Below are 20279 nucleotides of genomic sequence, written 5' to 3' on the forward strand. Positions count from 1 at the left end.
GGCCCCCTGGTGGGCCTTGAAGGTACTGCAGTAATAACAGAAATTCAGTTTGAAGTTTTTCACATGTATGCATAGTTATATATTTATATAAATGTATAAATTTATACAAAAAAGTGAATTAAAACTGGTAATAGGAGGTGGTTACTTTGTGGTATTACTCATTACTCTGACCTAAATGTACTGGCATTAGCAACTTATAGCCAACAGCCTGTGTTTGTTTTTTTTAATCAGATTATTAAGGAAATCCATGCACTACAGTATGGAGCCACTTGTGGAGCAAATGAGTAAAGTGATTAATTACTTTACTAATGACTCCATCACTGATGAGAGCTCCCCAGAAATCATTTCATCCCAGCCCGTCAGCCACAGCCAAACCTTCCAGTAACATGAACACCGCTCCAGCGGATCACTTCATTTTTGAAAGGAAAACTATGGAAAATACCTGATTCTCCCCAAAAGGTCTTCATGTGTGAAAACAGATTCCTGCTGCTGACAAACTCACGTCCACATGTCAGAATTTCACTGCAAAACATCTGAAGGTGAAACTGAAACTCGATCAGATTTTTCCCATTATCTGAAGTTAGAGCTACACGCACGCACATAGCATTGTGATATTTTGCTGGAAAATTAAACAGTAAGGTCCAGAATTTACAGTTTATTTTTATTTTTGTGGAATTAAAAAAAATGATCAGAGGAAATACTTTGAAAGATCTGCTTAATGCTGAAAAAGTGTTGAACAGCTGTTAGTTTTCAGAAAAGAGGAACGAGATGAAACCAGAGGAAAGGTTGTGACTTTTTATCTACTATAAACCGACCATTTTCAGTTTCAGGATCAGTGTCAGGCTATTTGGAATTGTATTAATTAAAAAAAAATACAATTTGTGTTTGCTCCAGCTCATCCAAAGGGACCCCAAGGTGTTCCCAGGCCAGCCGAGAGATATAATCTCTCCAGTGTGTCCTGGGTCTACCACGGGGCCCGTGGCCAAGCCCCGGATAAGCAGAAGTGGATGGGTGGATGGATGGATGGCAATTTGTGTTTGTGTCACAAAACTTGTTAATGTAAAATCATTCGGGGTTATGATTATGAGGAGAGACAAACAGAAATGTCTACAGCTGCCCTGAGCTCTGTGAGCTTCATGCAGAGTTTCAGCTCAATATTTGGGCTTAATTACATTCAGTACAGGTTTATATTTAGCATTTTAAGGATGCAGGTGGCACTAAACGAAAAGCCAGAGGATCCCTCCCACAGATCCCACAATCAGCTGCTATTACTATTATTATTATTATTATTATAGTGGAAGCATTGAGGACCCACAGCAGCTCAGCCACAGAGTAAAGCTCCACAGAGGCGTCACCAAGCGCTGAGGTAGTCAAGACGAGATTTCTTTACTCACTGCGGCAGCGTGAATGTTTTTACAGGCTGAAACCTTTCTAACAATAAAAATATACATCTCATTGATTAACTACAATAAAACCTAAAAAATATATTTTTCATAATCAAATTTATACAAGATGAAAAGCAAAACTGTGACATTCATTGAAATGTAGAGTTAAAATATGACTGAAAACAAGTCGGTAACAAACTGTGCAAAATCTATTCTATTACAGATGACAGTCAATACAGGACGACCCAGGACAAATGTGGAGGCGGAGCTAAAGCTCAGCATGGTCCTGTAACACTGAGCTGCAGGTGAAGACGAGCCTCAGAACAGGCTCGAATAACAATCGTCTCCACAGGCTGCAGATTTCTGGAAAAAGGAGGAAAGTACAGTTAATGCACAGAATCAAACACATTTATATCACCATGCAGTCCGTGAAGAATTTTACCACAACTTAGTAACACACTTACACAGCAACACAGTTACACAACAACACAGCACTGAAGCGTTTCCCACCAGAAAATCCCTCGACCCAAAGATGAAACCTCTGACAAAAAGCAAAACGAAAGCCTTTAATCGACCCGTCGACCTTACAGTTGGAAAACATACAACAATCAGACCCAACATCATGACCACTGACAGGTGAATAACACTGACCATCTCTTCATCACGATGCCTGTCAGTGGGCGGGACATATCAGGGAGCAAGTGAACATTTCCTCCTCAAAGTTGATGTTAGAGTCAGAAAAATGAAAATGAGGATTAAAGCAAGTTTGAGGGCCAAACTGTGACGGTTAGACGACTGGATCAGAGCATCCTCAAACCTGCAGCTCTTGTGGGGTATTCCCGGTCTGCAGAGGTCAGTATCTGTCAAAAGTGGTCCAAGGAGGAAACAGTGTTGAACTAATGACAGGATCATGGGCGGCCAAGGCTCAGTGATGCACGTGGGGAGCGAAGGCTGGCCTGTGCGGTCCAATCCAACGATGAGCTGCTGCAGCTCAAACTGCCAGCAAAGTTAATGCTGGTTCTGATAGAAAGGTGTCAGAATACACAGAGCATCACAGTTTGTTGTGTATGGGGCTGCATATGCAGACCAGTCAGGGTGCCCGTACTGACCCCTGTCACCAACCCGAAAGCACCAACGACGGGCACATAAGCATCAGAACTGGACCACAGAGCAATGGAAGAGGGGGTCTGGTCTGCTGAATCACATTTTCTGTTATCTCACGTGGATGCATCACTTACCTGGGGAACACCTGGCACCAGGATGCACTATGGGAAGAAGAAAGCAGGCAAAGGCAGAGTGATGCTTTGGGCAATGTTCTGCTGGGAAACTTGGGTCCTGCCATCCATGTGGATGTTACTCTGACACCTACCACCTACCTAAGTGTTATTGCAGACCATGTGCACCCTGATGACTGTGGAATCTTCCAGCAGGATAGTGCTCCCTGCCACGAAGCAAACAGGGAGATCTGTGGAGTCTCTGCGGGATGTGCTGGACAAACAAGGATGCTCCACCTCACAACTTACAGGATTTAAAGGGTCTGTTGGTAACATCTTGGTGCAGATACCTCAGCACACCTTCAGGGGTCCAGCGGAGCCTCGACAGCTCAGGGCTGTTTCGGCAGTATGGTCATAATGTTGTGCTTAATTGCAGTTGTGTATATTCTACAGCCAAAGCTACAGCTGCTAGTTGCCATCCCAGTCTCAGTGGTCAGATTCCACTTCTGTACAGCCTGCGGTGAGCAGTTCCTCAGCCTGTGGAAGCTGGGAGTTGTTGACTCACGGGTCTGTTAATGTTCTTCTTCAAGGTGCTGATTTAGCAGTGCTGTTTGTGGTTTTTTTTAATAACGCAGTCATGCTGCATGTGAGTTGTGCTATTGTTCTACAAGTGTTCCACAGCAGGGACGGAGCGCTTAACGTAACCTGCAGAAACACCCCAGGCTGAAATACAGCTGAATTTTCCTTTAAATGCACTTACTTCACTCCATCTCAGAGATCAGGGAGTTCACCGGCTGCATGACTTTGCGGTGAGGCAGCTGACTCGTGTTCTTCGCCTTCTGGTTAAACGCTTGAAGCTAGAAAAATAAAGGCAAAGAAATCTTGTAGTAGATGATTTATGATGAAGTCCGGAGCCTAAGACTGAGGAATCACTCACAGTCACAGGAAGGATAATATAAAACACTGTAACAATGACTGGAATTACACTGAGATCAGGATAGTGGCACGGAAAAGTATATCGAAGGTTTTATATTACATGAACTTTTATGGATGCAGGGCACAGAACTGAATATCATATCAGACACATTTCATAACTTATCAGCTATGTATTCAAATGCTGAAAATTTTAAAAATGCTAATTATTTTTGTGATGTGCAACAGGACTTTCTTAGGCATAAAATACACAAAACATCGTAAGTGTACCAGGAATTCTGCTGAAGTTGATCCTCGGATTAAAAACAGAGGAAAACTTACTGAGCTTCCTACACACACTTTTAGTAAAACTTTATAATAACTATCAAGTCTTTAGGGACTAGATGAAATTGAGCAATTTCTTTTAAATATCTTCATAAGTACAGCAGAAGGTTTTTACTCAGTGATCACCTTCATCCTACGATGAAACAGGTCAAAATGATCATGCTATGACCTCTGCATTCAGCAGATCTGAGCCGACTTCACTCTCCATCATCCCTGCAGTGCCGATTTTATCACCTGGTCTAAACTAAACCTGGACTAGGACGTAAATCATTTTTCTGACACCTGCGACCTTTGTTTAGAAACTGAATCAAACGATCTCCCGAGCAAAGCAAACAAAGCCATAACCTAACCTCCCAACACGACACGGACTCGAGAGCTTGGAAAACCAACTGTCCACCAACCTTTTTCCTCAGGTTCGCCTTTATTTCCTCCTCTGTTGGCTGCGGTTTCTCCTCTTCTAACGGCTCAGCGTTGGCATCATCCACACTTTTTATGTATACCTTTGACTCCTCTGGCTCCACTGGCGTATTATCGTGTTTCTCGAAAATATCTTCAGGGTTCCTGAAATCTCCCATAAGTTCTTCGTGGTCACCTGTGAGGTCCTGAGAGGATGCCTGCTCGGTATTGATGACCGTCAGGCAGCGAGGAGCAGAAGACCGCCTAACCTTCCTTTCACTCACAGTAAGAAAACTGGGATCAGGGTAACTCATGTTAGGTGCCACTACAGAGCCAGAAAAGTGTGTGTAAGGATGGCTGCTGGCAGAAAGAGTGGGAGGAATGTTATACTGATTATATGTGCAGTAAGGATTCGTAGCACCACTGTAGTGGCCACTATGGCTAAGAGCAAAATGGGAGCACTGAGACGAAAGGTAATCTGGAAAAGCCGAAGCAGCAGGATGAGGAAACATTTGATTTTGTGGATATGGAAAAGGAGAAAAATGCTTCAAGTCTTTTTGGTCCCTCTGTGCTTCTCTGCTGCTCTGTCTGTCTTTCCTTCTTTCTCCAGACCGGCTGCGTTCGACTTTTCGCCTCTGTTTCAAACCTCTGCTGCGAGAGCGCTGCTGGCGTGAGGGGCTCGGGCTGGAGGCTGCTCTCGAGGAAGACGAGGAGGAGGGGGACTTTCTGTGATCTCTGGGGGAGCGCCTCTGCCGTGTCTCTTCCTCCTCTCTGCTCTCGGTCCTCCTGCTCCCTTCACTCTTCCTCCCACACGTTCTCTGCTGACTGCGATCTGCTTTGTTGCTCCGCAGAGGGGAGCGAGAGGAGGAGGACGTCCTGCGATCGCTGTCGTGAGAGCGCTTTGGCTGACTCCCATGCGCCTCTCTACTGTCGGCACCTTCATTTTTTTTCCCGTACAGCCTCTCGTGAGTGCGCTTCGCTAGTTTGCTCAGCTCTTCCACATCCAGGTTCCACCCCAGAGTTTTAAGGATGTTCTGCAGCTGTTCATGTTGCTCACTCACTGACGGACTTTCTTCTCTTTCCTCTTCCTTTTTCTTCTTCACTGTCACAGGGGAGTTTGATCGACTACTAGAGCCCAAACTGTGGTCTCCTCTGTCTTTCTTCTTCTCCTCAGCAGCAGGTAAGGAACGCCTCTCAGAGCGGGGTTGCTCTCGACTAGGTGAGTTAATCTTTGTAATGTTGGTCCGGCTTTGGCCCACCAACGATGCGCCACTTTGTAACACTTTGTCTGTGTGGGGTCTCCTTGGGGAGTCCTTTGTCTTCTTGGCCTGGCCACTCTTTGACTGCTGTGTTTTACTTGCTTGACTGAGGCCCTTTAGCGAGGATCCACTCTTTGACCGCTGGCTCTCTTTCGCCTGGCTGAGGCTTCGCTGAGCGGGTCTAGCATTTGAGCGCTGGTTCTCACTGGGTGGGCTGTGGCCTGGCAGTGAGGCACCACTACTCAATCGTTGGCTTTCCTTTGTCCGACTGAGGTCCGGCTCAGCGTCATTGTCCATGGTGTGTAGACTCTTGCTGGTCTGACTGAGACTCTCCAGCAAGGCTCCTCTGTTCAACCGTTGCTTCTCACTGGCCTGGCTGATGCCCAGCAGGGAACCTCCACTGCTCGTCTGCTGCCTCTCACTCCTAAAGAATGGATCTGACTTGCTCTCCATGTCAGGGAGCTGAATGCTCAGGGGCTCCTCACCTAAAGGAAGATCCTCTCTGTCATTGCTCATAATTCTGCTGAGCTGTTCGATGTCCACTCCTTTGTTGAGGATGTTGAGGAAGCGCTCAAAACCCTTGTTGATATTATTCTCCTCCTTTGCTGGTGAAGAAATGCTTCGGCCAGGAAATGGCAGTGAGACATCGGGGGCCTGAGAAAGGTCAGAAATACAGAGATTATTGTGTTATTACAGAGAATAGTAAAGTATTCTAATGTTAATCAAAGCTTCCTATTTTAGCACTATGGTGATAAATTACATGACTTTTTTCAGTAACGTACCGACCCGTTCAAATTCAGGTCAAGGATTCATTCGCATATATTTATATGTAACTGGACGGTTCGGATGAAATGCACGAAAGAGAACAGCATCGAGCGTACCTCGCCACAATTATCCTCGGGTTTGAACAAGCTGATGTCTGCTCCTTTGTTGAGCACGCTGAGGAAGCACTCGAAACCCTTGTTGATGATGTCCTCTCTCTTGGCTGGTGATGTAACGCTTCGGCCGGGAGGAGACCGTGGGACATCAGGGACCTGAGAAAGGTCAGCAGCAGGTTCATGCTGAGAAGCTTAAATGGGGTCATAACAAGACTCATCGCCGATGGGGATACCCTCCCACAATTAATGAATATATACACTAACCATAGAAGTCAGGGCTTTCAAACTGTTTTGGAGTAGCGGGGGGGGGGGGGGGGGGGGGGGGGGCATGCCAAAGTAGCAGGCACCTTATGGCCGAGACCGAAGCCATGACAGCAGCAGACTATATGAATAGTCACATGGCAGTCGTGAACCAATCAAATGGCTCAGATTGAAAGAATGTAAATATTGCCACGTGCGTCCACATGGCGCTGGAAATGGAGACGGCGGAAGGCGCAAAATCTTTTTTTAAGAAAAATTAAAAAGTAGACGGCGCAGAGTGGTGGAGTAGATGGAAAATGCGCCGGCATAATTTGAAAGCCCTGTTAGAAGTCAGGATAACATTACAGCTCGATTTCATGACAGAAACCCTTCAGCAGACATTTTATTACGGGGACAACTGGACCGTCTAGGAGCCCCAGCATTAAGTTCCGAGCTCCTAGACGGTCCAGTTGCCCCTCGACAATTAACTCAGTAAAACTTTGTTCTTAATATTCATAATAGTATGTTAGGGGGTAACAAGAGAAAGACAAGAGGAATTCAGCAAGAAAGCGTGAAAGAAACCGTTGTTTCATCGAAAGAGGCCCCTGAGGATAACAAGCTAACAGCAGACAAAGCTACAGAAGCTATGGAAGCCAACATCCTTTCAGAGCTGGAAGAAATTCAGAAGACTCTCAAAAAAGAAATCACAGCTCAGACTGGACTTATAAAAACGCAGACATTTTATTAGCTTCTGCAAAACTATTGTGCCCTACTCTGGAAGCCTTGCCCAAAACTTTTATCCAAATCACGCCTGAGTTTGTAAAGATATAACAAATATTCCAGCAATAATATGTTTTCAATATTAACCAAACTAATTAAATCAAATCAATTTTAACATTTCTACAAATATTTTTTTGTAACAACAAAAAAAGACAAAAAAATTTCCATGGTAAATCACAGAAAATACGCACTGCACTCTTGTACAAGGCTGCATCCATTTATATGCTCCATAACAATAAGACAAATATAATGTATACTTACAAGGTATTCACATCATATTATACTCATGTTCTACAGGAATATTACTACATAATGCACCCATACTATATAATCTGCTGATATCAACGCATTAGGTATAACATCACTATAATCATAAAGCAACCATGTTGTTTATATCTGAGTATATTATATTACAATATATAATATTGCTGAGCAGTAGGTATGGCTTTAATATTGCTCAATGATGAGTCACAGTCTGTGCTATTTATGGCCATGAGTCATCGCTGACCAACATGTTAGACAATGCTCAGCCAATCAGAAGTTGGCATCGCAGGCCAAATTAATAAGGCTGCAGCCTCAAACTGATGTTACTGTTGATGTTAATTAATGCTCACGCTCAGCAAGTAAATTTAAAAAAACACATAAGTAAACCAGTTCAGTACTTGGACTACACAACAACTTGTCTTTGTCTCCACGTTAAATGTAAAACATCTCCATGACAGAGTAGTTTAAAATATCTAATACTGTGTGTGTGTGTGTGTAAGTGTCTCATCTATAAAATGTGCCGAGGAACAGGTTTTCTTTGCTGTCAGTTTTATTAGGATCTTTTCTTCAGAGACTGCAAAACTTTGATTACTGTCAAAAGATGAATCTGATTTTTCTTTGAGATTTTCAAAATCACCTTTAAATGTCAGCCTACTCTAATCTAAGCTTCTGGTGAAGCTCTTCTGTTGATAAGCCTAACACTAAAATATAACGTGTTTCCTCTTTTTAAAACAGTCTTGCCATTTAAAAAAAAAAAACATATAGTACAAACCTCGCTGCTGTTAGACGGTAAAACACTGCGTCTCCTCCTCATTAGAGCCTTCACTCTGAGCTTCAGAGGATGCTCTTCCTGCAGCACACCATCTTTGCTCAGGCTGGATGAGTTCTTTCTCTCTCTGGTTGACTGGAACTGAATAATGGAAAAGAAAGCTCTACAGTAACACCTGAAAGTATCTGCTGGGTCGCTACATAAAAATCACTCAAATCTGGGAACAGTTTCCACCTCACCCTTTTAGAACCAGCTGGTTTGCACCCACTCCAAGTGTCACGCTCTAAAGCAAACATTGTTTTTCCTGTTCAGCATGATTTTTCTGTAATGTAATGTTTTGGACATTTAACAAGCTGAAAGACATGAAAGACACTGGCTGCAGCTTCTTTTAAAAACAGATTAAATGTGTTTTTCAGCCCTGAAACTCTCGTGTGGATATTTCCTGTACGAGGGCTCAAAAATGCTGGAAAAAATTAGGCTCCTGAATTTCAACCCACACCTATGTATGCAACTCAGAACGTATTTATCATATGAAGGTAAAAAATTTTCAAGTCTTCATTAAATATACAAAGGTATTTAAAAAAAGAAGAATCTTAATCAGCTGATTCTGGGGGTTCATGTGGGAGGAATTCAGTTACTCTGAGTCTATCCAGTGAGCCTCACCTTTGAAAGATAGCTGAGATGCTGTCGGTGCCTCAGAATCTCCTTCACTCTGTCCCTTAGAGTTTCACCTTCACATGTTGCCAGCTGCTCGTCACCTGAAACACCTGGCGGTGTCGAGCTCTCCACAAACACCGCTTTCATGGCGATGGAAGCTTTCTTGTGCATAATCTTCTCCTCTATCTCTCTCAGCTGTTTCTTTTTTCTTGCCAGCTCTGCATCCTCGCCACTCCCTTGCAGCGGCTCTCCATCCGGATCCTCCATCTCTGGGGCCTTACTGTAAACGTGGTGGGATGAAGGACTGAGCTCCTTCCACCCCACGTCGCTCCTGTGTGGTTCAGGAACAGTATATCTCGGGTATTCACAGTAGGTGTCCCAGTTACTTCTGGACACATTCTCCATGCTGTGGAAGTTTGGCTCCAGGAGTCTCTGCAGCCTTTCCACAGCATCATTCCACTCACGCTGATTCATTTTCCAGCCTCAACGAATCTATTAGTCTCTAAAGCAGACACAGTAAGAGAGAAGCAAGCAGTAAGTGTGGGTTAAGAGGCATGGATTTGTGTACATATTGTGACCATCTCAATTAATGTAAACACAAAGACACAAAGGCTGTTTCAGAAACAGCTTCATGTCTTCGCTCAGCGTTAGCTTACATGAAAGCTCCTAATGAGGAAACACGGAGCCCAGCGTGTAAGAACCAACCCTCAAATCAGAGCAGGGACTCGTTAACTTGCGGACAGACGGTGCAGATGTTTGCACATCTTAGCATCGTTGCTAAAAAAAAAAAAAAAAAAAAAAATGGTCATCTGCGGGTCAAACGACGCTTCTTCTTTTACATCGTGGGAAGATGTCTTACTTTTAAACTCGGTCTCACTCGGACGAAGCTCCAGCATTAAAGAAGCTTCGGCAGAAGAAAATGGGAGCCATTAAAACTTAAAAAAGCAGCTTGTAGCGGTAACAGGAGGCCATGGCTGATCACACTGCTTCGGTGGTGCGGCTGAGTGGAATGTGACAGCAGCGGCCCCTGCAGGACAGAGTCGACACCGCAGGAGTGAAACGGGTCAGCTGTTGGTTTCTGGGTTCATGTGTTCAGTCTGCATTTGCAAATAAATGAATTATTATTATTATTATGCAGCACGGTGGTGAGCACTGTCGCCTCATGATAAGAAAGTCCTGGTTCGGATGGATGGATATTCATTATTAATTTATAAATAAACACATTTTCCAACAATAAACTTTCATCACTGATGCTAAAGATTGCCCTTCAGACTGCAGTCTTTAACTGGTTTTTAAACTATTATTTCTGACAGTTGGCCCACATATTTAAGCTGTTTTTTTTTTTTTTAAAGATTGTCATCATTTATTTTTAATAATTCTTTAACTGTGCAGATGTGCATTTAATGAACCATCCATGAATCCATTAAAAAGCCTCAGATTAAATTAGCAGTTTGTTTTTCTACATTAAGCCTCCTTTTGTTACACATATATGTTGGTTCATTCTGTTTGAATTCAGTATTTTGCTTTTGTCTGTCAAAACGTTTTGTAAATGCTGTTTTGTTCTATAAACAAAGCATTTTTGTTCAGTTTTATTGCTCTAATTTTACATTGAACATATTATTCTACCTTGATTTTAGAGGAGAGATTTACTGAACTGAGCTAACCTGCTGCGAGGCTCAAAAGGTGCTGTAGAAATAAAGTTCGAAGCCCTGAACTCTTTTTGTCTTCCACATCTCCTCCTCCTCCTCATTGGAAGCCTCCTACTGACTTAACTTAAAAGAAATAAGATTTATGGTCATAATATGTTGGAATTAGTCAGAGACCAAATAAATAATAAATTGCATAAGTCGTCGTTTAGGATTTTCATCACTGCTGCTGAATAAAACTTCTGTGCTGCAGTGAATGGCTGAGGATAATTAATGTTTAACCCTCTGCATCGCTCGCTGGACATTCAGCCGAGCACGGTTTCACCTCCACGGACACAAACAGGTACGGAAACGTCTCCCACCTCATACCACAAACCCTGCCTTCATTTCAGATTGTTGTATACTCACATTATGATTTATCGAGCTCTTCATTCTCTTGCATTTTATCTGTCATATAGTGTAATTTTGTTTTGCATTGTTTTTATTTTACTGACCTGTTATTTTTCATGTTTTGGCTGCTCTAACAGTCATTTCCCAACTTTGGGATATCATTTATCTTACAAGGTCTGCATCTGTAATTTAAATATTTTAACCAAAATGTATCAATATCATCATCATCTAAAGCCACTTTTCCCCCCACCTTATGGCTGCTTCGATCATAATTAATCAACATTTTAAGCATGATTCTTTTAAAGCTTGTTGCTCCTGGTTGGACTGATTTTAAAAGCTAAAAATCATAATTAAAAATTAAATTTAAACAAGACATCTGCAGCCTTTGTGGTACATAAATGAAACTTAAGCCAACTTTTCTAATGATGTGTACCAAACTGTAGACCACATGTAATTAACCTGAAGCACACACGTGAAAAATCCTGATAATCTTCTGTTGCTGTAATCTTCTGAACTCGTTCAATAACTCAGCACACAGTCAAACTCTTTGCTTTATGTTTAATAGTATCCAGTTCTATATTTATAGAGCAAATTTTAATGTTTACAGAATAAGAAAATATGTAAGGAGACAGAAGTGTAGAGCACATCTTGTAGTTGTAGGTATGGCCTTGAAGCTAATAAATGAACACAAAGTCTCCTACAAAAAGACAAATATAACGTCCACAAAAAGAAAATACATCAAATTTTAGTAAAACTTTACCAAAATAACACATTTTTATCGACAGTTTCAGTGTTTTTCCCCCAGCATGATCTGGCTATTATAAGCTAATCAGCCACATTAAAACCAGGTGGGACCTGTGGAGGTGCCCTGTGCTGCCTGCAACAGGGAGCTACAGCAGATCCTTTGGGTCCTGTGAGCCTCCGTGAATCACGCTGATCCAGAATCGGAGGCTGGCTCAGTACCTCTTGTAGTATTACGGGCTGCACTGTCCTACAAGAGAAGACTGCTGCCACCAGCCCCGTGCCAGGTCTGCATCAAGGTTTAAGCGGGTGTCAAAGTAACATCGGCTCTCAGTGGTTTTAATGTTGTGGCTGATCAGCACATGCGCTATAGGTATGAGAGCAGACTGAGATCCAAAGAGTACTCCAGCACCACCTACAGTCTTTCAGTTAACGAATGATACAGTAGCTGTTAATGTCACTGTGATGCTCCCTTAGGTGCTGCTGGCCTGGCTAATTGCAAATATTTAACAGATTTTTTCTGATGTTTCAAACGTGTGATGTGGCTAAAAGACTCCCTGAAGGCCCATCGGTTTCCAACAGTCAGTTTCAAAGTCTCACCCCACCCCCCCAATGCAGCCTCCTTCATCCAGGTTGCTTGGTGTCAATAACCTGCAGACAGCGGGGCCTTGCCATCTGTTTGGATTTTTGCATTGTGTTCACTGGCTGAACTGCGCTTACGTTGGATTGGTTGAACATTGGCAGCTGTGGATGATTAATGTTATGTGGGAACATTTGCCCCGCTTGAGGGAGCATGGCTGGATAGATGTTCATAGGTGGGATGCCGGGATACGGGAAGAAGGGAGGCAAATGAGGCATAATCATCCCGGGCCGGACGTGGGGCATTGCTGGAGGTACAGCTGGCGGGACAGGTGGGTACGGTAGTGGTGAGCAGTTGACGGGAGGGTACCCCGGCACCACCGGAGCAGGAGGAAGTTCTGATACGGGGTATGTGGAATTTGGAGAAAATGCTTGTAATGCAGCAGCGCTCTCCTGAGATTTCCTTTCACACTTCACACTGTCCTGTAAAGAGCTGCTGCTCGTCTTACGGCCATACTCAGCAGATTTGTAGATTTGATGCACATCCGTTACTTCCTTCTCAGCACTGTACGAGTCTTTTTTAGAGTAGTAACTCTGATTTAAGGGGCTAAAACTAGATCTGCTCGATGATGATGATGCTCCACTTTGATGTCTCGGAGAATACGCTCGCTTTGTGCCCCTCTCCTTCCCAACTTTACGGCCCGGGTCGCCATCCTTCTTCCCATAGAGCCGCTCCTGGATTCTATGAGACATTTGGCCAAGCTCTTCAAATCCCAAATCCATGCCAATGGCCTGCAGCACATCCTGCATTTGCCTGCGCTTATGCTCATCTTCAGGTGGCAGTGGAACCCTTTCTACCACCAGAGGGGACCTGGATCTGTTGTGGAAGGCTTCCCTGCTGTCACTCCCCTGCAGGGGCCTTTCATCAGACAGAGGGTACCTTTTTGGGCTGTGGGACCTGTGATCAATCTGTGGAGAAGCCAGGCTGCGGGACCCCTCGCTCTCACTCCAAAAGCTGTCATCTTGGCGGCTTCCCTGACTCCTCCCAGCAGTGTGAGGGGGAGACCACGGACGATCGACAGGGCTCGGTAATAACGTTTGAGAAATGGGCTGTTCGTCGTCTTCCGTAGAGGTCTGAGTGACGATCTTGGTGAGAACGTCGACATTCACCCCCTTGTTGAGCACTTCGAGGAAACGCTGGAAGCCTTTGGTTGCCTTATGTTCAGGAACGGGTGCATCACTCTCAAAGGACTAATGGAAAGCACACAGAAGCCACAGTTCATACAAACAACACAGGTCAAAATTTAACCCTGAGAAATGTTCAGCCAAATCTCTCTACGGTTAAACATTTCCAACCAGTTTTCTGAGACATTTCTGAAAGCAAACCAAAACAGTGAAACACGAGAAGCACTTTTACTTCGGAGTTTTAAAGGAAGTGTTTGGAGCTTTGCAGGCTGACATCTACCCAGCAGGGACTAAAAGAACAACTCAGCTTGAGCTGCTTGGATGTTTTCTACAAGTCGGTGCTCCCTGTAAATACAGTTCATTGTCAAGACAACATGGAGAACGACACACTTCAGAGGAGGAGCAAACTGGGAGTGGGACAAAATATCGATAAGGCAATATATATGTTTATACTTCACAAGAGGAAGTGCTGAGTTGAATAAAAATATAAACATTTGATGCCAAAGGATTAAAATATTTTGTCTGCTGCACAGATCCAACATTTGGATTGACTATCAGCCTGATGCCTGCTCAAAAAGCTGGATTGGGTGTTGGCGAAACGACCTACGAGCTGTTCTATTCGATTCAGGTTTATGTTGCTCTAAGTTCAGTACGCCACGCGTCAGCAGCAGTGCACCGGTTACTAGCAGGAGAGCTACACCAACAACCTTTCTTTATATGTTTGCAAAAGTTATTTATTTATTTTTTTTACTACTTCAAATTTGGTCAAATGAGTCGACAGGACTGAAAAGCTCCAACGATGCCGTCTCTGTCGAGCTTTTATTGTTTTACAGCTGCATCGCTGTTTGCGTTCACACTTGTGGCTGATGTGTTCACACTGCTGTGCTACGAGTCAAACTGAACTTAATGTTGAACAACAGTTACTTTTACGGGAAGTAGAGAAGACTTCAGAACCTGATGAAAAACAGCGACGTCTAAAATGGCAGAATAGAAGCGTGATATTACACTTTGTTTCTTGTATTACAATAGTGCTAATCGCTATTCTGTTTGCTTTGAGGCCAGTTTTGATGTGCGTCACATTTTGTTGTCAGGTGGTCACATTTAGGTCACGGGTGAACAGAGCTACAAGGTAACAGCATCTGGATTTTGTCTTAAAGCTTTAATTACTAATTATTTTGCAGATTTATACAATTAAAGTAATGAAGTAATGATATAAAGTAATGAAAATTTGCTTCTTTTATTGCAGAGCAGTAAAAACATACACGGAGACAGTAACACTCAGATCTGCTGTCTCGGGGAACCAGTGGGAGAAAAATGGCAAAACATCGTAACAGATTTATCAGCATGTGTAATGTCAAACTCACCTGTCCACTTAAGCCATTCACCAGATATTTCATTCTATCTTGGCGATAATCCTCATCATACAAGGATGTGAACGAGCTGTCGGTCCTCTCTCTGGGGTTGGTGTAATTCTGTTTGACATTGATAAATATTTTATTACACCACAAAACGAGTACTTGTGATTAAACACTTTTTAAACTGATGCAAACACACAATTTAAAAGATGAATGACCCTCATAAAACGATCACGTGAACCTACCCGCTCTTGTGACTGTGCCCGCTCTTGCGACGGATCCCGGTTCCTCTCGTATTCACCTCCATCTTTGTGAGACCCCAGCAGCCGTCTGTAAGCTAACTCGTCATTTAGCTGCCTGTATGGGAGATCTTCCTGCCGATGCCGATGCCCATGTCTGGAGTCCTGAGGTGTTTTCCTGTACTTGAAATCCTCATCTTGTGGTGATGCATCTTCAAAATTCCTGCTTACATGTGACCGTGAAAAACTGTCCGGTGAAGGCCTGTGAGTCTTCTCCTGAGGCTCACGCCTGTGCCTGTAATCCCGCTCATCATCGTCTGCAAACCTCTGCCGTTTCTTATCAGAGGGGTCCCAGATGGGTGAAGACATGCGTCTCCTCGCTGGGCTCTTCCTGCTCCAGTCTCTGTTCAGTGCATCTTTGCTGTACAGCCTCTTCGGCGACTCACTGTACTCTCTGCTTCTTGTCCTCTCTGCACTGCTGTGCCCATCCCCACCATATTTGTGGCAGGACTCCCGTGGTACATCTCTGGGAGGTTCACGCCGTTTTTCCCATCTGTTGTCATATTCATCCCACTGCCTTGAACTTCTCTGGCTGTACTGCCGCCTGTGGCTGTGCTCTGACCTGTTTGAGTGCATCCTCAGACCTGGGCCACACAAAGAGAGACAATAAGCTCTTAAATTATGTCAGACTTAAGAAAAGCAGAACCAATCACTTATTTCGTGTTAACATGGCAAATAAAGTGCTCTCCACTGGGACTCCCTCACCCCTTTAGTTCACACATTAACTTTTACAGACAATTTGGATTATTTTCTGCAGCTGTTCCTTCTCACACTGCTCACATGCAGCATATATAAGCAAATTCAGGTCACAATGAGTCTACGAAAATGTGCCCCAAAACATAAAAAAGTAACGAGGAAGCATTTAGCAGGAGTCTGCAGGATTTACGCAGAGGAGCTGAAACAGGAGCTGCGGGTAAAGCCAGCTGCTGTGGAGCCGATAGGACGGCGGTGGGCCGCCCGCAGCCGACACCGAGCTAACGCTAATGTCCGTCTGCTAGCACGCCGCTGAGCAGCTTCAGTTAGCTTTAGCAAGACGGAAAAATATCAAACTCACAATTTTATCATCGACAGGAAGTTATTTCCAGCTAAAAGCGACGCATCTGTGCGAACTCCCCCAGCCTGAGGTGCAGGTAAATCCTCTGAAGTCTAAGCTGCGCCGCTGTTTTTCATTAACCTACTTAGCAGCGATGGGCTAACGAGGGATCGTAAAATTACCGTTTCCGCCGGGCGATTCCACTTTCTTTACCAATCAGTGAATCCGGATCCGCTTGGAGAAAATGAAACCACTCAAAGAAACTACTCAGAACATGTTCGGCAGTAAGTACTTTTTCTAACAATATTAAACTATAATACATACAGTTGGTCAGCAATTTAATAACAAGCTCTGACTGAAGTCCAGGGAGTTTGTTTTTCTAACTACCCCCCCGGCGATGAAGAAGTGGTTTTAGCTATTTTAATGTAACTTTATTGATAGCATTGAAACACAAGACGGAAATTCTTCATTAGAAACTCAATAAATCATCTTACATTGAAAATAGAAGACAGGCAGGGAGGGTCTGAATCCACAACTGTACAAAAGCATAGAAAACTACCAATTATACAGTCATGAAATTAACATGAAAGTAATATTTTATTTCTAAATAAAAACCCTCATATTAATCCACGGTGTGCACGTACAAGGATTATAACTGGAAAGATCTGAACCCTGCGATTTAAGCTATGTTGAGGCCATGGATGCACGTTCAAAAACTACACCAATCACACAATTACAGCACAAAGGCACACACACACACAAAACAGTTAGTCTACACTTTTTTAAACACAGGATGAGACAAAGATTAAGCAAATATTTAAATGATTACCTTTGTATTCAAGCAGCAACATAAAGCATCAGAAAACATCATACACTCTCTCTGAGGATGAGCTACAACAATACAAATAAGCCGTGTGTGTGTGTATGTGTGTGTGTGTGTGCGTGAGAGAGAGAGAGAGAGAGTGTGATAGCTTGTGTTTTTGACCTTTTGCCCCTATCTGGTACTGGTGTACTGTGCAGTCTATAGAAGAGCTACAAGGAGATTTTGCCAACATTTTTTGTATGTGAGACTGGGCAGTGATCTCCCTGATCTTGTGATGTGCAGCACAGGAGCTCCACAGAGGACTGTGCTGTCTCCGTTCCTGTTCACCTCCAGAATTCAAACCTTCAGTTCAGCTCCAGGACCTACCTGCCATCTACAGGAATATGCTGATGATTCTGCAGTGGTTTGCTGTACTAGTGATGGGCAGGAGGAGGAATACAGAGCACACCATCCATCCATCCATCCATCCATCCATCCATTCATTCATTCATTCATCCATCCATTCTCTTCTGCTTATCCTGTTCAGGGTCGCACAGAGGTTGGAGCCTCCCAGCTGTCACAGGTTGCCAGCCTGTTGCAGGGCTAACACAGAGAGACAGGCAACCATTCATACTCACATTCACACCTATGGGCAATTTAGAATCATCAGTTAACCTAACCCCATTAACTGCAGATCTTTGGACTGTGGAAGGAAACCGGAGTAGCCGGAGAAAACCCAGGCAGACACGGGCAGCTGTGAGGCAACAGTGCTAACCACCACGCCACTGTGCTGCCCTAAATTAGCACAGAGCACTTGTGGATGATTTTGTGGACTGGTCTGGATGGTTCTGAATGTGAATAAGATCAGAGAGATGGTGATCAACTTCATAGTGAAGAGGACAGCTACATGTGTCCAGTAGACATATATTTGGACTGGTATTATCCAACATTCATGCACGCTCATAATAAATGCATCAGTATCTTTCCCCAGGATACTTCAACATGCAGGCTGGAGGCAACTGAACTGCTGACCTTTTGATTAGTAGATGACCCACTCTACCTCCTGAGCCACAGCTACCCCGAAGGACAGGGCAGGCTGTGCTGGAGGAGTACAAGTACCCGGGCGTCCATGTCAACAACAGGCTGAAGTGGAAGAGCAGCAGCGGCTCTACACAAAAGCAGAATAAGCTGAGAGCCTTCAGTGTGTGCAGCAACATGACGGAGACTTTCTGTCACTCAGTTGGGAGCAGTGTATTGTGCTTTGCTGGGGGAGCAGCATGACACCAACAATCTGAATAAACGGATTAGGAAGATTAGCTCAGCGATTGGCTGCAGGGAGGCCAACATAATGCACAAACCTCTTCAGAAATGTTAAATGACTGCAACAAATTTTAAAATGGTATGCAGATAATACTGAAAACAGGACGTAATTTCTCTAGAATACAATCAATTAGTAGCTCAGAGAAGACTTTTTTACGATGAGCGCACCGATAATTCTGGAAACAGGGTTGTAGAGTCACAGCCTCAGCCTCTGTGTGTGTGATCCCGGGTTTCTCCCACAGTCCAAAGACATGCAATTCAACTGAAAACTCAAACCCTCCACAAAATTCGATTCTTGATTGGAAAAGAACAGTAATGAATTAAACAAATGCATGTTTGTGACTTTTGTCACATTTGTCCCTTTTGGGGTTCGTGAAATTGCCATTTTAGAGACACGTGTGTCTATTTGAACATGTCCAGTGGCTTCTTGTGGCTTTGAAAAGAAAAAAAAACTTTTCATTTTCTGCCCCTGATCCTGGCCTGGGTCAGCACATAGCAGTCTAAATAAAGAAGCACAGCTCACCCTCTCTCCAGCTCTTCTGAGGGGGAACGGGAGCATTCCCAAGTCAGCCAAGACACATAATCTCTCCATCATGTTCAGCTGGAAGTGGCATGGTGCCCACGTATCTGCTCCCCTGCACAGATACTCCCAGTGCAACCTCACTCAAGGTGGGTGTGTCACTGCTTCCTGGACCAAACTACAAAATGCACAAAATTATGAAACTCGTGCTCTGCAAAAGTGCGTGTGAGAGGGAGAGTGAGCGCCAGAGTGGAGTTTTTATGCAGAGACAAACCGATACGGCTGTCTGATTATACATTTACAAAATCAGTTATTGACCCATAACCCAGGGGGGTCCTGTTGTCAAGTGCACCTGAACATGGTATTAATTATGGACAACCTGGCAAAGAAGTCTAATAACAGAGATCGAGCTGACTGTCCCTCCAGTCCCTCAGTAGGACAGTGGAGTCCCCAGATTGGGCACCTTCCAGCACCCCACCAAGAGGCCCATGCAGCCAGGACCCCTGTGGCTCATTCAGACTTAGCCCAGCTGATCCCTGTGAACAAGGCCCCCACAGGCCTGCCTCCAGGGTGGGATGCCGGTAAGCCCATTCCAGAAGAGGTAACATGGACCATTGTTTTTAATCTTCATAGAGGACTTCCTAATTGCACTTGCTCTGGTCCCTAACCTCAAACCAATTTGCCTTGGAAGACCCCACCAGGGGCATTTTAACCCTATCAAGGCAAACTCGTTGGTCAATAAAGCGCCTGATTTAAAAAAAATATTTTTTAACATTTTAATCTTTATCACTGCTGTAAGCGATTCTTTACATGTAATAACAGAAAAAATGTGTTGCTTATATACCCCAATAAAAAATTTTAAGTTGTGCACCACCGCCTACATCTGTCACCTGTGGTGGGAATCGTGGATGAATGCACATAAGTGCTCCTAACTTTGGACTCCAAATATGAAAAATGTCACAGAGGAAAACAGAGAATTTTACCGTGCACAGACAGATTTGTTTGCTTTCACCACCGACGCATCAGACTTCCCAGAATGCTCGACATCGGCCTGCACAGTTTCAAAGTAGAGCTGCACTCTTTTCCTCCATCTCAGTTGTTCAGTTTTGTTTGTAACAACAATAAAATAGTTTAATTTTATTTGTTTTAGTTTTATAAATCCATAAAGGCAACAAAACATGGGTTTACTGCAATGCATAAATAGCCCACTGGAAAGTAGTCATTATTTTCACCCATAATGCTGATGGGCTAATTTACATACTTTATTGCTCCCAAAGGAAATTGGGGCAATTTATACTGATGGGCTTTGT

The 20279-nt window shown here is 43.8% G+C and overlaps 2 protein-coding genes across 2 annotated transcripts; both read right to left on the bottom strand.

Annotated features, from left to right (window-relative positions):
• Positions 1 to 189: 189 nt before the first annotated feature.
• Positions 190 to 10081, bottom strand: LOC115778952 (serine/arginine repetitive matrix protein 1-like). Its single transcript, XM_030727379.1, has 8 exons — positions 9959 to 10081; positions 9756 to 9876; positions 9106 to 9601; positions 8446 to 8583; positions 6393 to 6545; positions 4258 to 6165; positions 3360 to 3456; positions 190 to 1748 (listed from the first exon to the last, which is right to left on the bottom strand). The coding sequence occupies exons 3-7, from the start codon at positions 9571 to 9573 to the stop codon at positions 3361 to 3363; spliced, it is 2763 nt and encodes a 920-aa protein (XP_030583239.1). The 5' UTR covers positions 9574 to 9601; positions 9756 to 9876; positions 9959 to 10081; the 3' UTR covers positions 190 to 1748; position 3360.
• A 1597-nt stretch (positions 10082 to 11678) lies between these two features.
• LOC115790155 (serine/arginine repetitive matrix protein 1-like) lies at positions 11679 to 16505 on the bottom strand. The gene is made up of 4 exons (XM_030743832.1): positions 16349 to 16505; positions 15241 to 15878; positions 15005 to 15112; positions 11679 to 13706 (listed from the first exon to the last, which is right to left on the bottom strand). Exons 2-4 carry the CDS (start codon positions 15868 to 15870, stop codon positions 12501 to 12503), a joined length of 1944 nt encoding a protein of 647 aa, XP_030599692.1. The 5' UTR covers positions 15871 to 15878; positions 16349 to 16505; the 3' UTR covers positions 11679 to 12500.
• Between the last annotated feature and the right edge of the window lie 3774 nt (positions 16506 to 20279).

This window comes from Archocentrus centrarchus, chromosome 1 (genome assembly GCF_007364275.1).
Source record: "Archocentrus centrarchus isolate MPI-CPG fArcCen1 chromosome 1, fArcCen1, whole genome shotgun sequence".
Classification (NCBI taxonomy): domain Eukaryota; kingdom Metazoa; phylum Chordata; class Actinopteri; order Cichliformes; family Cichlidae; genus Archocentrus; species Archocentrus centrarchus.

Coding starts and splice junctions, on each gene's coding strand:
- LOC115778952 (XM_030727379.1), bottom strand. CDS start 9,573: ATGAATCAGCGTGAGTGGAATGATGCTGTGGAAAGGCTGCAGAGACTC. Junction 8,584..9,105: donor ATCTCAGCTATCTTTCAAAG/GTGAGGCTCACT, acceptor TCCATTATTCAG/TTCCAGTCAACCAGAGAGAG. Junction 6,546..8,445: donor TACCGTCTAACAGCAGCGAG/GTTTGTACTATA, acceptor GACCTTTCTCAG/GTCCCTGATGTCCCACGGTC.
- LOC115790155 (XM_030743832.1), bottom strand. CDS start 15,870: ATGCACTCAAACAGGTCAGAGCACAGCCACAGGCGGCAGTACAGCCAG. Junction 15,113..15,240: donor GGGCACAGTCACAAGAGCGG/GTAGGTTCACGT, acceptor AATGTCAAACAG/AATTACACCAACCCCAGAGA. Junction 13,707..15,004: donor TGAATGGCTTAAGTGGACAG/GTGAGTTTGACA, acceptor GCTTTCCATTAG/TCCTTTGAGAGTGATGCACC.